Source organism: Schistocerca piceifrons, chromosome 7, assembly GCF_021461385.2.
Source record: "Schistocerca piceifrons isolate TAMUIC-IGC-003096 chromosome 7, iqSchPice1.1, whole genome shotgun sequence".
Taxonomy (NCBI): Eukaryota; Metazoa; Arthropoda; class Insecta; order Orthoptera; family Acrididae; genus Schistocerca; species Schistocerca piceifrons.
The window spans coordinates 410,074,578-410,091,792 of NC_060144.1; the positions used below are offsets into that span (position 1 = coordinate 410,074,578).

The window sequence follows — 17,215 nt, forward strand, 5'->3', positions numbered from 1 at the left end:
TCAGGATGACATACTGGTTTCTATAGGCAGAATGATTGCGCTCATTATCAAGAATATGTGGGTTTTGGCCATCCACACAGTTGTGGCATCTGATGAAATGTCCACCACCTCTGGTAGTTGAGACACCAATGATACATAATGGAGCTCATTACTTATATGTAAAAATAGGATTGATGCATAAATAGAGTTGTAAACTCAACAAATTTGCAGTTAGCACTTTACAAAGGTTCTATACATGCCCTTCTGGTTAAATGAGACATGTACAAGCTGTAGTTATATTCATTACATACATTTTGTAGCAGTACCCTGTCAGTGGTCGTCACAGCAGCGCTGATGTGCTCTCTGAGTTGCTCCAGTTGTTGGTCATGAGGGAGTGTAAGCACAGTCCTAATGTGACCCCAAAGGAAAAAGTAACAAGGTGTTAGGTTAGGTGACCTGGGTTGCCAAGTCACATAATCTTCACCACTACACCCAACTCAGCAGTGTGGAAGTCCATCGTCCAGGTAGCAACCAACACCGTTGCACCAATAATGAAGTGCCCCCTCTTGTTGTAAGATGAAATTCTCAGAGTCAACAGTCACCTGTAGAAATTACCACAACTGAAACATGTCAAGGTAAGAGGTACCCATCATGGTCATCTCACATGAGAAAAACAGTCCATACATCCTTGTCTGTGACATTGCACAGAAAATATTAACCTTCGGCAAATCTTGTTGATGGGCCACAATTTCATGAGGATTGTCAGTCTGCGACACTCTCACATTGTGGCGATTAACCTTTCCAACTGCGTTGAAGTTTCTTCATCACTGAATATCAGCTTTGAGGTGAACTATTAATCGTTAAATGGTTCCTGTATTGTGATGCAAAGTTGACGGTGCCAGCCACAATCTTTCAGTTTCAATTGTTGCATGAGCTGCCAACAGTATAATCTGAAATGTAGCCACTGTCGCAAAATCTTACACACAGTTAGCTGCCATACTCCAAGTTCTTGGCTTGCACGGACCATTGACTTTTTTTGGACTGTGCACTATGCTTTTCCTCACTGTCTTTGCAGTTGCATCTGGCACATTTGGTTGAGCAGTACTTTTCTGTTCCTAGGGACAATCAGTGTCACCAATTATTGATACCAACAAACAGTACTCTGTTTACATGGCGGTTCTTTTTTATAATTCCTTGTAAATGCATACACAGTGTTATAATGGATAAACATCTCATATATTCCAACACACAAAAACTCTTTTCTCATTTTGTCATCGTTTTGCCAAGGTGCTGCACTGTAATGCGTACTGGTGGGCATACCGCAAACTTGATGAGTTTATGGTTCTATTAATGCAGCAATCATGTTAGTACATGTAATACTTTTTGAAAATGAATGAATCATTTATAGTAGCATAGTGTAATTCCAATGAACAATGGTAGCCATTCCCTTTTAGTTCCTCTCAGGACCCACATCAGCACTGTCTTAGACCACCCATCATTACTCATTTTTGTAACATGCCCAAGCCACTGAAGACTTTTATTCCTCACTGTGCTCATTATGGAGTGTGTTACTTTCATTTAGATATTTTTATCTTATCTTCAATGATGATCTGAACACATCCCATAAAATCTAATTCTACTGTCTCAATCTTGTTCCCTATTTTATTCTTAAGGGGCCAAATCTGTACACCAGACATAACTTTATTCTCAGTAATACTGTGGAATCCTGTTTTTGGTCTGATGACTAATTCTTTAGTTCCTAATCGATCCATTTTGGAACTTGGTCATTTGTTCACCCACCACAACTTTGTCTCAGTGTCTTTGTCACAGATGGCGCCACTGGACGTAATAGAACCTAAATATCTAAAATACTAACATTTTCGAATTTTTTCATCTCTGAGAAATAAATCTGCTCCTTGTTTACTGCACACATTTACTCTGTATTTTTTTATTATTTTTTTTTAAATTGATCTTCAGACTTCATCTCGTGTATTTTGTCTGCATTTTATCCAGCACGTGTTCCACACCTTGTCTGCTGTTTGTGAAAATTATTTGATCATCTGCAAAATGTAGTGGGTGCATTCTATCTGTTGAACGAACATATCCATTTCCAACATTTTTGTACCAAGCCTCCAACACTTGATTTATGTATATGATAAAAAGTAATGAGGTTAAACTGCAGGATTGTTTAAGGATTTTCGTGGTTGTAAATATTTCTGTTTCCCATTTTTACTTTTGCCTCTGTCTCTTTGTATATTCTTGCAACTATATTGGGTCCAGTTATCCTATACTTTTAGTCTCTTCAAGGCAGGTGGGCTCTCACATCTCAGGATGCTGTTGTGTGCTTTTTGTAAATCCACAAATGTGATGTGCATGTGCCTGTTAGTAACTGTGTTCCTTTCTGCAGCTAATCTAAGACAGTGGATGTTATACAAACATGATCTACCAGCCCTAAAGACACTTTGTGTCTCTGAGAAATTTCTCATATTCTTTTCAATCTTTTCCTTAAGGATACTAAAGAAAATTTTGTTACTGAGCGAATTATATTAATTCCTCTGTACTCTGAACAAGACATCTTGTTCACCTTTTAAATATGTTCAAGACATTTTCCGTTTCTTAGGTATATATCCTCAACTTGTTTTTGTTAAATAATGCACACAAGTATTCTACTGTCTTTTCACTTCCAAATTTCAAGAATTGAATCCTGTCATTTCCTGGACCAGGAGTCTTGTTCCTTTCTGCCATCTTTAGAACTTTCTTCACACTTTCCCTTGTTATTTCTTCTTATGTCTTCTCACATTCTAAAACCTCCTCCTTTGTCACGTACTGCTGTCTGTGTCTGGTATCACTACAGTCTGATGTGTTATCTATTGAACAAGCGATACTACCTGTATAGTACTTCTGTCACTTGCACTAGTTCTCACCTTCTCCATGGCATTCTGTGCCTTGGTGGAATTTTTGTAGCCAATAGTATTAATGGCTTAGGTACATAAATTTTTCCAGTGGTGTTTTTTTCACCTTTTTGTTCTGCACAATCCACCAGGGGTGCGGTGTTATGTGTATGTTTTTATGATTTCTGTCTGTTGTTAACTCCTTGCAATGTGAATTTTGGTATGCTTTTGTATGTTCTGCATAGTTGTTCTATTCTTACTGTCACTCCTGGTTACAGTAGTAATAAGTAGCTTGTATTTTGCATAGTATTTTTTATGCTCAGGAACATTATTGTTATTGGTAAATCATTCCTGATTTTCTACTTGTCTCCTGTAACAATATGTTTCATGAGCTAGTAAATAAACCCAGTTATTCATCAATAAAGAGTTTTAATCCATCTCAATTTGTAGTCCAAGACTGTATACTTTATTTTGAAGGTCGATCAGATGGGCTGAAGAAGGCTAAACCACTGCTGAATTTACTGCTTGATGAGATGACGGATGAACCAGCTGTGTCCAGACTAGTGGTCCATTTGCCTCCCTTCAGGCCTAAGAACCCACTATTGTGGTTTACATTAGTGGAAGCAATCTTTTGCTATGCGGAAATCACAGCTGACTCTATGAAATTTGATCTTGTTGTGTGCCAACTTGACTGCCATTTCGTTGCAGAACTTCAAGATGTCATTACTGCACTACCACAGGAAAACTTGTTCAAGAAGCTTAAACTGGAATTAATCCAGAGAGATGCATCATCACAAGAGGATTGAATATGGGAGGTACTGGCGCAAGAGGACGTAGATGATCTCAAGCTGTCACGGTATTTGTGTCATTTACAGTAACTGTTCCGGATAAGCTGCTATGCACCCTATGGAGCAGTTGACTGCTGCCACAAGTCAAGACAATTGTGGTGTCACAAAGAGAGAGATCATTGAACAACATAACAGACTCACAGATTGCATTTGATAGGTCATTACACGTGCTCAGTTTAGTGCAGTGACTGTGCCTGAAGGTAGAACATCAGTAGTCACCAGTCACATGCCTAGATCTTGAATCCTTGGTGTCTACATCTACATCGTTACTCTGCAATACACACTTAAGTGCCTGGCATAGGGTTCATCGAACCATTTTCATACTACTTCTCTACCATTCCACTCTCGAATGGCACGTGCGAAAAAGGAACACCTAAATATTTCCGTTTGAGCTCCGATTTCTCTCATTTTAATATGATGATTATTTCTCCCTACGTAGGTGGGTGTCAACAAAATATTTTCGCATTCGGAAGAGAAAGTTGGTGATTGAAATTTTGTAAGTAGATTTCGCTGCAAAGAAAACAGCCTTTGTTTCAGTGACTGGCACCCCAACTCACGTATCATATCAGTGACACTCTCACACCAGTTGCATGATAACATGAAACAAGCTACTCTTCTTTGCACTTTTTTGATGTCCTCTGTCAATCCTACCTGGTAAGGATCCCGTACTGTGCAGAAATATTCCAGCAGAGGACAGACAAGTGTAATGTAGGCTGTCTTTTTAGTGGGTTTGTTGCATCTTCTAAGTGTTCTGCCAACAAAGTGCAGTCTTTGTTTCGCCTTTCCCACAATATTATCTATATGGTCTTTCCAATTTAAGTTGCCCGTATTTGTAATTCCTAGGTATTTAGTCGAATTGACAGCCCTTAGATTTGTGCGATTTATTGTATACCCAAAATTTATCGGATTTCTTTTAGTACCCATGTGGATGTCCTTGCACTTTTCTTTGTTTAGTGCCAATTGCCATTTTCCGCACCATACAGAAACTCTCTCTAGATCATTTTGTAATTGGAATTGATCGTTTGATGATTTTACTCTACGGTAAATTACAGCGTCATCTGCAAATAATCTAAGGGGGCTGCTCAGATGATCACCTAGATCATTTATGTAAATCAGGAACAGCAGAGGGCCTATGACACTACCTTGCAGAACACCAGATATCACTTCTGTTCTGCTTGATTATTTACCATCCATCACTATGAAATGTGACCTCTCTGAGAGGAAATCATGAATCCAGTCACACAACTGAGGTGATACTCCATATGCACGAAATTTGATTGATAGTTCCTTGTGAGGCATGGAATGAAAAGCCTTCTGGAAATCTAGGAATATGGAATTGATCTGAGACCCCTTGTCAACAGAACTCATTACTTCATGGGAATAAAGAACTAACTGTATTGCACAGGAATGATATTTTCTGAATCGGTGTTGGTTATGTATCAATAAGTGATTTTCTTCAAGGTGATTCATAATGTTCGAGTACAATATATGCTCCAAAATCCTACTGCAAATTGAGGTCAGTGACATGGGTCTGTAATTCAGTGGGTTACTCCTAATTCCTTTCTTGAATATTGGTGTGACCTGTGCTATTTTCCAGTCTTTAGGAACAGTCCTTTCAATAAGTCAGCGGTTGTATATGATTGCTAAGAAAGGTGTTATTGTGTCTGCATACTCTGAAAGGAACCTGATTGGTATACCATCTGGACTGGAAGACTTACCTTTCTTAAGTGATTTGAGTTGTTTCGCAACACCTAAGATATCTACTTTTATGTCACTCATGCTAACAGCTGGATGACCATGGGCTACTTGATAGCAGATTATCCCTCCTCTCAACAATGTGTCAAATTCAGCCTTGGCAATGGCCAGGTGATTGGGTGCCAAGTGCCTTGGCCAGCAAGATACCAGCAGGTGTCAAAGGTAGAGGTGTTATGTATACAGATTGCCACACTTCTGTCGCTAGGTAGTCCTGGAAATGGTAGGGGGTTTAACCATAGGAGGTTCCGGAGCCATTTGACATCCAATGCTGCATTGTTTAATATGGAACAATTTACCTGTTGGTACCACTGTAAGTTCAGCGTTCAGACACAGAAATGTACAGCACCCTGCTTGTTCCCAAGTGCCAGTGGCAGTTGGTCATAGGTGCAGCAGGTTTTCCTATGGAGCCACAACGCCTGTTCGTCAGTGACAAAAGTACTTACTAGACACTAGTTCAGATTTGAGCATCTTATCTCACATGTCAGTGCACTGCTGCAGACCACCAACAGCATTCTGTTTGTCTGCCACTAATAACTCTTCGATCTGCATATAGGGAAAACTGCAGATTGAATTGAATTTGGGATTACATCACCTGTTCACCTAGGATTTCATCATAGCAGACATTGCTGGGGTCATTATAAGAGCTGATCTCATGGCACACGACCATCTCATACTGGATGTGGCTAACGCTCAGCTGGTCAGCAGCGATCCTGGACTGTCAGCTGCAGGATTTCATTGCGATGCAGCTGTGTATGGTGCCAAGCTGATACAAGTCTGTAATGAGGAGTGCGCCCTGCTAAGACAATTCCATGTGTTGTCCATACCTCCAGATTCACCTAAACAAGTACCTCACAATACTATGAACCACATAGAAACCACAGATGGTCTGCTGGTATCTTGCTGGCCTAGGCACTTTGCACCCGTTCACCTGGCCATTGCCAAGGCTGAATTTGACACATTGTTGAGAGGAGGGATAATCTGTCCATCAAGTAGCCCATGGTCATCCATCCTTCACCTCATTCTGAAGAAAAGGGGAGCTTAGCACCCATGTGGTGACCAACGTGCCCTCATTGCTAGACCTGTGCTCTTTGTCTTTGTTGCATGACTACAATTATGCTTTACATAGAGTTACAACGTTCAAGGTTTGGGACTGTGCCAAAGTTTATATGTAGATTCCTGTGTTGGTGGAAGGTGTACCAAAGACAGCAATTATTACTCTGTTTTGGCTTTTTGAGAGGAAGTTCATGACTTTCTGTTTATGGAATGTGACACAAAACGGCTGAGGTTTAGCGATCCCATCTCGCAAAGCCTAAAATTTTGCTTTGCCTATCTTTGTACTCACGTGTTAGGCTGCCAAGGTCCATCACTACCAGCACCTTAACATTTCCACTCTCCCCACCATTAACAGCGAAGGTCAAAGCCGTTCTGCAGAAACCAAGACCGATCACAGTTAAAGAATTCCACTGGTTCCTGGGGATGGTAAACTTTTACCACTGCCACCTACTATACCCAGTGGAACAGCAGGAACTGTTAAATGTGGCAGTCACCAGCCTGAAGTTCAGAGGGAGCACTACAGTGCAGTGGTCTGAGAAGATGTGCTCCACTTTCAAGGTCACAAAGCAAGGTATGGTGAATGCAGCATGCCTTGTACACCCCAGGCTTGACGCACCCTTGGCATTTATGGTAGACTCAAGTCAAATGGCTATTGGTGATGCATTGGAGCAGTTGTTGGATGATTTGTGGCACCCGCTTGCATACCCCACATGGAAATTGTCACCATCAGAGCAGAAATGGAATGCATATGGTTGTGAACTCCTAGTTGCAAATGAAGTGGTTACCAATTTTCTATAGACATTAGACACATTTCTGGCATTAATAATGTAGTGGCTGATTATCTCTCATGCATCAACAGTGTGACAAGAATTGTAGATTTTTGGAACTGGCCAAGGCTCATTGGGCTGACCAAAAGCTCCAGACCTTCATCAGTGATCCCATGTCAGCTTTGAAGTTAACAACTTGTCAACATTTGCAGCGACAGTGTCCAAATGTTCTGTGATATTTCACAAGGAAGTTCACAGCCATTCCTACCACCCACATTTCGACAACAAGTTTTCGAGAATCTTCACAATCTGTCCCACCCTGGAGCTCATCCAACCTTCTTCCTAGTGTAACAACATTTCATATGGTCTGGGATGGAGAAAGATTACCATGAGTGGACACACACATTTCCGTAATGTCAGTGTTATAAGGTGTCCCACCATGTGCATGGTCCAGTCGGTGAGTTTATAGATGCATCTTTGTTTTGCACGTGAACACTTTGACATTGTAGGCTCGCTTCCTCTGTCAGATGGTTAGGGGTATTTGCTCACCATGTTAGATCACTTTGTGCACTATGTGGAAGCAGTGCCAATGGACACTATCTCCTTGGAAACCTTAGCTTAGCTAGCAAAATTCGGCCGCCTGTTGCACATAACTATGGTTCATGGCTGGCAGTTTTGAATCTGATCTGTTGGCATGGCTGGCAAAGTTTTGTGGAATCGTACACAACAAAACCACCATTTACCATCCCACCAGTAATGGTATGAATGGAATGATGAGTGTTGGTACCATCCCCTGGAGGAAGAACTCATATGCCACAAAACTTCCTGGTCATCTGCCCTTCCAATAGTCTTCCATGGACTATGAACTACTTATAAGTCTGATTTTGATTACTTGGCCATGGAATTAGTCTATGTCAAAGCACTGCATCTACCTTGAGAATTTGTTGATGTCAGTTCTGTACAGACAATAATACAAGACTAGCCATATTTCCTACATGGGTTACAAGATTGCATTGCTCAGATCTGGCCTCCCAGGGCCTGCAGGCATCATATGCCGGCATGGTATGCGAACAACTTGTTGCATCACAATTCAGAAAGTTGCTCACGTGACATGCTCTGGACTGTCAGTGTCAAGCCACATTTGCAGTCCCCTCACATCGGCCCATATCATGTCTTAAGAAGAAGTATGCAGATGCTGCACAGTGTTGTAAATTATATGTCCAGCATCATGATGCCACAACCTCCACTGGAGTTACAACAAGTGGCTGATGCAGAACAACGACAAGCACACACAACCCAGTTTGGTCGATATGTGCATTTTCTCCAAGACAGTTCTCCACTTCCACGAAAGGAGCTGATGTAGCATCTGCTACATGGGTCATGGCGTCATGTAAGATTAGCACTAACCAGTGATGTAATATATGTTTGGTGGTGGAGGGTCATGTATGCGTGGCAACAAGTGAATCACAGCTTTCAAGCAGTCTCTGCACCAGCCACCAGGGGCGCTATGTTTTGTTTGTGTCCTTATGATTTCTGTGTGGTTGCTTAATCCTTGATTTGTAAAATTTGATATGCTTCTGTATGTTCACTTTTAGTTGTTGTGTGCTTAACATCACTCCTGGTTACAGTGTTAATGAGTGTCCTCGGTTTCATGAAATATTCTCATGCTCAGGAATATTATTGCTGTCGCTGAAGTGTTCCTGATAATCTACTCATCTCCTGTAACGATCTGTTTTGTGAGCTAGTGTACAGACACAGGAATACTTTATTTCAATGGACAGCTCAAATTATGTGATCTTGATATGTTGTTATAAATGTTCTTCTGGTGTACCATCATATAAATGTTCTGTGTACCCATCCTTTTGAGATATAGCTTGTTGTATTTTATTCCTTAAATTATGTGCATTTTTCATAGATCGATAATGCCCTTGAACCATTTATATCAGCTATCAAATCATTACTACTACACAATAGTGCAAACAGCGATAACTGTCAGCACATTTAAAGTGAGACCTAGCCATAAATATGACTTCAAACTCATAACCTGCATCATGTTTCCATGGATAGAGAAATACAGTAAATAATAAAACAACCAAAGCTATTGTTTCCTCATTTATTCAATTTAAAGAGTAGCTTTAGAATAGGTTAATGGGCACTGGTATGGTAATAAACAAAAAATCTGTTTATTATAATAATTTTAAAAGCAGACTATTTCATCAAAGTGTAGGAAGCTCTATATGCTGTTTCTCTTTAAGAAACTATGGAACTGCACAAAATACCTGTTGATGTGATAAATATATTAGAACATCATCTAGAAAGTGTAATGAAGGAGTGGACACACCAAGAATGCTATCTACTTAGCTCTCTTTCTGTGGTTGTGGTGTTCCCCATTGAGTTCGAAGTTTTGGACTTGACTTACTTCAGTCAGTGCAGATTGGATATTATTGTGCTTTTCTTTTTCTTCTTTGTTGACTGTAACATTAGGTGAAGCAGTCTAGGACTACTTTTCGTGCGTGCATAATTTATGTCAGGAGGAAAGGTAATTTCACCATTTCTACTTCTCTTCAGTAATTGTTCTGACACTTTTTGTATATATAACATCTAGCTCAGAAAAACTACATACAAGCTTAAAATTCAAAATGTTGAGTAACTTCACAATTCCTTTGTTTTCCACATCAATGCAGCTGTTGTCAAATTTTCCTTAATTTATTCTGTGGATGATACACGTTGTGACATTCGCCTGCTTTATTTCTTTGTTGATAGTTTTCGGTGTTGACATACTGAATTGTTACACTGGCTGAAAAATGGGAGGGTGGAAGTTCAACACTCACTACTGTAAATGATGTAGCCAACATGTTGTGACTCGCCAATCATTGGGTTGTGAACGGGTTCCCCATGACTGGGGACAGGCTGGCGGCTGCTACGAGTTCTGACCCTACCCTCTCCCGGGTTTTACGCTGTATTCAGAAGGGCTGGCCAGACCGCCCGTCCGCTAAGACTTCTGATCCGTTGCGGAACTACTACGCTTTGCGCTACGGCCTCACGGTTAGGGATGGTGTTATCCTCCTCTCCACTGACAATGCTTCGCCGTGTGTTGTGGTACCTGCATCTTTGTGTGCTTTGGTCTTGCGCCTCCTTCACCAAAGGCACTGGGGTGTGTCTCGCACAATATCTCTGGTGCGCCGTCATGTGTACTGGCCTGGCATCGACTCTGAAATAGCACACATGGACGCTGCCTGCGGCCGTTGTGCGTCACAGGCTGCTGCCCTGAAGTCATCTTTTTCACCGTGGCCTTCGCCTGAGAAGCCCTGGGAGCGCATTCATGCTGACTTTGCGGGACCCTTTTTAGGTACTTATTGGCTCCTCGTAATTGACGCCTACTCTAACTTTCCTTTCATTGTCGGTTGCACGTCGCCTACCACCGCGGCAACCACCAGTGCTCTCGCCCGCATTTTTTGTTTGGAAGGCCTCCCCTCAACTCTTGTTACTGATAATGGTCCGCAATTTGCCTCTTCCGAATTTGCGGATTTTTGTGCTCGTCACGGTGTTATGCATGTCACGGCCCCGCCGTTCCATCCACAATCCAACGGTGAGGCTGAACGACTGGTCCACACATATAAGGCTCAGATGCGGAAACTTCTAACTCCTTCTTCTGCTGCTGATGATGCACTTCTCCAGTTTCTGGCGTCTTACCGTTTCACCCCCATGGGTGACCACAGCCCGGCTGAGCTCTTACATGGCCGACAGCCCCGCACGCTACTTCATCTTCTACGGCCTTCCACCTCACGGCCGCGGGTGCCTTCACTTGGCCGGTTCACTGCCGACGACCTCGTCTGGGTATGGGGATATGGCAGGTGGCCAAAATGGAGCCCGGGCCGCATCTTAAGACACCGTGGCAGACACCTGTATGAAATCCAGACAGACACGGGTGTTGCAATGCATCATTCGGACCAGCTTCGGCCTCATGTGCCAGCAACGCCTGTTCCGAATGCTGCTACACCACCTTTGGCTCTACCTGACGCTTGAGATCTTGGCGTCTCTCAATACTCACAACGCAGCCCTCTTACCGTCATCGCGATGCCAGCACAAGAACAGATGCCACCAGGAGACGTGCCCATGCAGGAACCGGATGACCATCCTCTGTCAGAGCAAATCTACTCGCCTCCTCCTCCAACGGATGCCGACACATCTCCCATGTCTCCTGTCATATCAACTGGACTTGCCGCAATGGGCAAATTGGTGCATGGGGCCCCAGCAGATTCGACCCCTACGTCTCCTGTCATCTCGACCCGTTATCATCGGGGACACTTCTGTCCGTACAGGAAGCCTCCTCCTCGAGACTTTACGGCGAGTCAAACAATGCCTATGGATGTTAGCCATCTCCAGGTCACCTCCATCAAGACCAGTGCAACAATTTCTAAGGGGGGAAAAGTGTTGTGACTCGCCGATCGTTCAAAGCACCGCCGTGAAATTACGCAGGTCCTCTACGTGCGGCGCTGTCTGCCAACCATGCAGCAGCTGCGCCACCTAAGCGGCCAGCCGAGCAGCGGCCGCTAGACTGGGACTCAGTGCTCATTCGAATGCTAACGTGTACACATGTCTTGCTTGTCAACTTACTCTGTGACTTATATGTGTTGTGTCATTCTGAAATGTGTGTGTTAAACTTGATGTTATAACAATTGGCGAAGAGGTAGTGGATTTTTCCTTTTCACCGTTGACCCACAGGGTTCCATGGCTACTGTCGAGCAACTATTGCAAAATCTCCTTGAACAGCAAACGCTTCTAACAGCGGCGATTCGCGATTTCGTCGCGGCGTCAAATGCGGGGCATTTCTCGTTGTTGGCTATACCTCCTTTTCCTCCTTACGACGAGACGGCGGAAGACTGGTCTGATTATGAAAAACGTCTTTGCAGCACTTCTTGGCATTTCATGTCACGGACGAACAACCATGTAAGTGTCTGTTCCTTTCCTGGATTTCACCTCAAATGTATCGGTTGTTGTCGCAATTGGCTCCTTTGAAGGATCCTGCGTCTCTGTCCTTTGCTGAAATGTGCTCACTTCTGTCTGTCTATTTTCAAAAGCAAACGCATGTGGTTGCCTCTCGTTGTCAAAAACAGCCACATCAATCCTATCGCGCTTAGGCTGCTGAACTTCACAGCCTCAGTCGAAAGTGTCAATTTGTTACTGACGTTCACAAAGAATCCTATGCCGATTCCATGGTACGGGATGCTATTATCCGGTCGGCGCCCGACAAAGAAGTTCGGCAACGTGCCCTTCAGTTGGCGAATCTGACTCTAGATGAAGTTCTCTCCATTGCGCAGTTTTTTGAAATTTCTCGCGCCGCTGGGGCGCAAATAGAGGCGTGGGGTGATGTCGGGGAAATACAACCTCTGTGCGCTGTTGACGATGCGTGCGGCGTGTCCCTGCCGGCTGATGTGGCCGCAGTGCGCTCCCACGCGCAGCCTCGGCCTAGCCGTAAACAACCCGCTAAGAAACTGCAGCAAAACCCCCGGCAACTTCCTTCATGTCCGTGATGTTTTACGAAACATTCACGCGAGGGTTGTCCCCAACGTTGGGCTGTGTGTCACAATTGCAGAAAGAAAGGTCATGTGTCTTCCGTTTGCTAATCTGACCGCATACATGATGTTCATGAACATGACACTGATTCTGATTCTGTGTTGTCTGTCAGTTGCACTTCTTCCCTTTCAGGGAAGTTATTCCTCACTGTCCAAATCTTTGGTCGAGATGTTCGCATGCAAGTGGATACCGGTTCTGCTGCCACTATAATTAATTCTCAGACGTATCTTCAGTTCGGTTCTCCACTTCTATCACCTGTCACTCGGCAATTACGGACATACAATAAACAGAAGATTTCTCTCTTGGGACAATTTAAGGCTGAGGTATCTTACAAATCCGTCGTTCGCACTGTTCCCATATTTGTGGTTGACCAGAGCAACGCAGAAAATCTTTTTGGTTTCGATGCCTTTCGCGTTTTTGGGTTCTCCATAGATGACTTTGTCAATATTGTCTCTGATGCTATTCCTTGTGCTCAACTGGATTCCTTGTCGACGACATTTTTGTCCCTTTTTTCTCCTGGGTTAGGCCATGCAAACGACTTTGAAGCTCATATCATGCTCAAACCCACTGCTCGGCCATGCAGCAGCTGCACCACCTAAGCGGCCAGCCGAGCAGCGGCCGCTAGACTGGGACTCAGTGCTCATTCGAATGCTAACGTGTACACATGTCTTGCTTGTCAACTTACTCTGTGACTTATATGTGTTGTGTCGTTCTGAAATACGAGGGCAGTTCAATAAGTAATGCAACACATTTTTTTTTCTGAAACAAGGGTTGTTTTATTCAGAATTGAAATACACCAGGTTATTCCCCAATCTTTTAGCTACACAACACTATTTTTCAATGTAATCTCCATTCAATGCTACGGCCTTTCACCACCTTGAAAAATGGGCCTGTATGCCTGCACGGTACCATTCCACAGGTCGATGTCGGAGCCAACGTCGTACTGCATCAATAACATATTCATCATCCGCGTAGTGCCTCCCACGGATTGCGTCCTTCATTGGACCAAACATATGGAAATTCGACGGTGCGAGATCGGGGCTGTAGGGTGCATGAGGAAGAACAGTCCACTGAAGTTTTGTGAGCTCCTCTCGGGTGCGAAGACTTGTGTAAGGTCTTGCGTTGTCATGAAGAAGGAGAAGTTCGTTCAGATTTTTGTGCCTACGAACACGCTGAAGTCGTTTCTTCAATTTCTGAAGAGTAGCGCAATACATTTCAGAGTTGATCGTTTGACCATGGGGAAGGACATCGAACAGAATAAACCCTTCAGCGTCCCAGAAGACTGTAACCATGACTTTACCGGCTGAGGGTATGGCTTTAAACTTTTTCTTGGTAGGGGAGTGGGTGTGGCGCCACTCCATTGATTGCCGTTTTGTTTCAGGTTCGAAGTGATGAACCCATGTTTCATTGTCTGTAACAATCTTTGACAAGAAATTGTCACCTTCAGCCACATGACGAGCAAGCAATTCCGCACAGATGGTTCTCCTTTGCTCTTTATGGTGTTCAGTTAGACAACGAGGGTCCCAGCGGGAACAAACCTTTGAATATCCCAACTGGTGAGCAATTGTGACAGCACTACCAACAGAGATGTCAAGTTGAGCACTGAGTTGTTTAATGGTGATCCATCGATCATCTCGAACGAGTGTGTTCGCACGCTCTGCCATTGCAGGAGTCACAGCTGTGCACGGCCGGCCCGCACGCGGGAGATCAGACAGTCTTGCTTGACCTTGCGGCGATGATGACACACGCTTTGCCCAACGACTCACCGTGCTTTTGTCCACTGCCAGATCACTGTAGACATTCTGCAAGCGCCTATGAATATCTGAGATGCCCTGGTTTTCCGCCAAAAGAAACTCGATCACTGCCCGTTGTTTGCAACGCACATCCGTTACAGACGCCATTTTAACAGCTCCGTACAGCGCTGCCACTTGTCGGAAGTCAATGAAACTATACGAGACGAAGCGGTAATGTTTGAAAATATTCCACAAGAAATTTCCGGTTTTTTCAACCAAAATTGGCCGAGAAAAAAAATGTGTTGCATTACTTATTGAACTGCCCTCGTATATGTATTAAACTTGACGTTATAACACAACAGTTGCCCAATTGCATTTCACATTTCTTTACTTTCACTGTTCACAACTCCCCCTCACCATATTGCACAATTATATGGCCAATTCACTATTGGTAAATGTTGATAAGTGTCATTAATAGGCTGCAGGCAACATCAGCATACTGCGACAATAGTTTGCTGTTGAACATCTATGAGCAGTAAAAACCTAATCATACAGTTCACAGTTCTTGCCGAATAATATGGTGTGTGTGTCACTATTTTCCAAATAAATTAAACAGACATTGTCATTAATTGTTCTGACACATGGCCTATTTGTGTTACACGTTTCACGTCTGAAAATCAGCCATGGAATGACTGTCTTGGGACCAAAAATTGGTCGTTTATACATCCTCACAATAATAGGCACTGAAACTACACATTATTCTATGTTTAAGTTACAGAAATTACAATTAAGTCATGACTCATTCAATTAACTGAATACATCGAAAAATTCCTTCTTTTTAACAGTTCCTTCTACCTCAAAGGTTAGGCCGAATTATTTGTTTAAATAATGAAATCAACAGATATAGTTATACAAACAAGACTCTTGACAAACCTGGTAATTATTTTGGAATTAATTAGGGACTGGCTTTGCTAATATGTTTTTGAATAGAGCCAAATAAATACTTTAAAAATCCTAGTAGTTCTTCTTCCAAATGTTTATAATTAGTACAGAATTTATAGTTGTTTATAAGTCAACCATGGAATCTAAGTCACAAAATAATTACTGATTTCAACCTATAATGATGTGTAGCAAAGGATACTAACTAGGAATGGTCAAAATAAATTAGGAAATTAATTGCATACACAAAACTAAACACAAAATTAGACCTGGTGCTATACTTCTTAAGGCTTAGGGTGAACCTTCCTCTTATATGGAAATGCAGATTATACTCATGCATGTCAATGGTAATTAGGCAAAAATGAAAATAAAATGAATTTAAGGAGGCAGGTGGCAAAACAAAAGAGGGAGTAAAGAGATCTCAGCTTGCTTTGTCACAACATCTCCAATGTAGGTCAGTGATTCAAAGAGCTTCAATATTGTGATTGTGCAGGTACTTCCTCTCACGCAGTTACTATGATTGCCATCTCATGTTGAAGACGTGGCTTGTCACTTGGCCTGGTTCTCCACATACACATAAGGCTGTAAATCTACTCAATAGTTGTACTCCCCTATATAATCATTTTTTGTATCATTCTTTCATTTGCAAGTATCATTTGTCAGTAAGGAATACACAGAGTTACTCATCAGTCTTGTGGAGTGATGTGTAACACGACAGAGCAACAAAAACAGAGAAAAAGAAAGACAACACATTGTAGTGTTTCGAGAATTTATGCGTAAATTCTAGAACCACTCGGCCTTCTACCATATCGAACACAGAATATTTTAGATGTGAGAGTGGGATGCTAGAATCCTAGCTACTGCATGTCAGATGATTGTGTGTGCAGGTGTGAAATCAGTCACTAGCAGAAGGTAGACGCGGAAGACAAACGGCACCGACAAGTATTTGTCGGCCGATCCATGGAAGTTCTAGTGAAAGTACACAGAAGAACCTTTGAACTTCTAGGTTATTCTGTGATAATCGTATCAGTGACCATTGTTATAAATAACAAGAACAATTGAGATCCTGAAGTCTGAAAAAAATCTCATATCTTAGACTTGCTGGAGGCAAGACGTATTTTATGATTTGTTTGTAATAGAGTTGTTGTAGTTAAGCCAACTCTGCTAAATCTACTTAAATCTGTTTCTAATGTGTGAGACGATACGAGTGACGTACAAGAAGTTCAATGCTTATGTGTGAAGTATGAATTTCATTCTTTATGAAGTTCAAATATAATAATAGTTATTGAAAAGTATTCTTCAAGTACATAATTATTTCACAAGTAGAGAGAGAGTCATTTGTAACTAGCACCATTCTTCAGAGAAGTAGTTTATAGATATTCTAGAAGCTGGCTATCCAGAGAAGAAGGTTGGCTGTGTACACCAAGTAAGTCAACTCGTATAAGAGAAGTGGGAAGTTTGCACATGCATTCCACACACTTTTAGTCATCAAATCATTAGATCATGTAAAATACCTTGTTTCTTAGTGGAACCATAGTGGATTATGTGTCAAACAACTAGTTGTATGGTGTTGTTTTCAATCTTCTGCTTTGATTACAATTTACAGAACATTACAGCAAAACACGTGAAAGTTTATTGCTTCCCAACAAAATTATCAGATCTCCATCCATACT

At 42.3% G+C, this 17,215-nt stretch overlaps 1 protein-coding gene across 2 annotated transcripts in view; it reads left to right on the forward strand.

Annotated features, from left to right (window-relative positions):
• LOC124804747 (putative helicase MOV-10) overlaps positions 1-17,215 on the forward strand; it is a 317,343-nt gene that overhangs the window by 17,762 nt on the left and 282,366 nt on the right. The window contains exon 1 of one of the 2 annotated variants that reach the window (XM_047265049.1): positions 3,664-3,685. The exons of the other annotated variant lie outside the window; for it this stretch is intronic. Within the exon in view, the coding sequence (XP_047121005.1) occupies positions 3,679-3,685 (7 nt within the window). The 5' untranslated portion in view covers positions 3,664-3,678. Of the gene's footprint in view, positions 1-3,663; positions 3,686-17,215 lie in introns of those variants that run through there. 2 annotated transcript variants of the gene reach the window in all.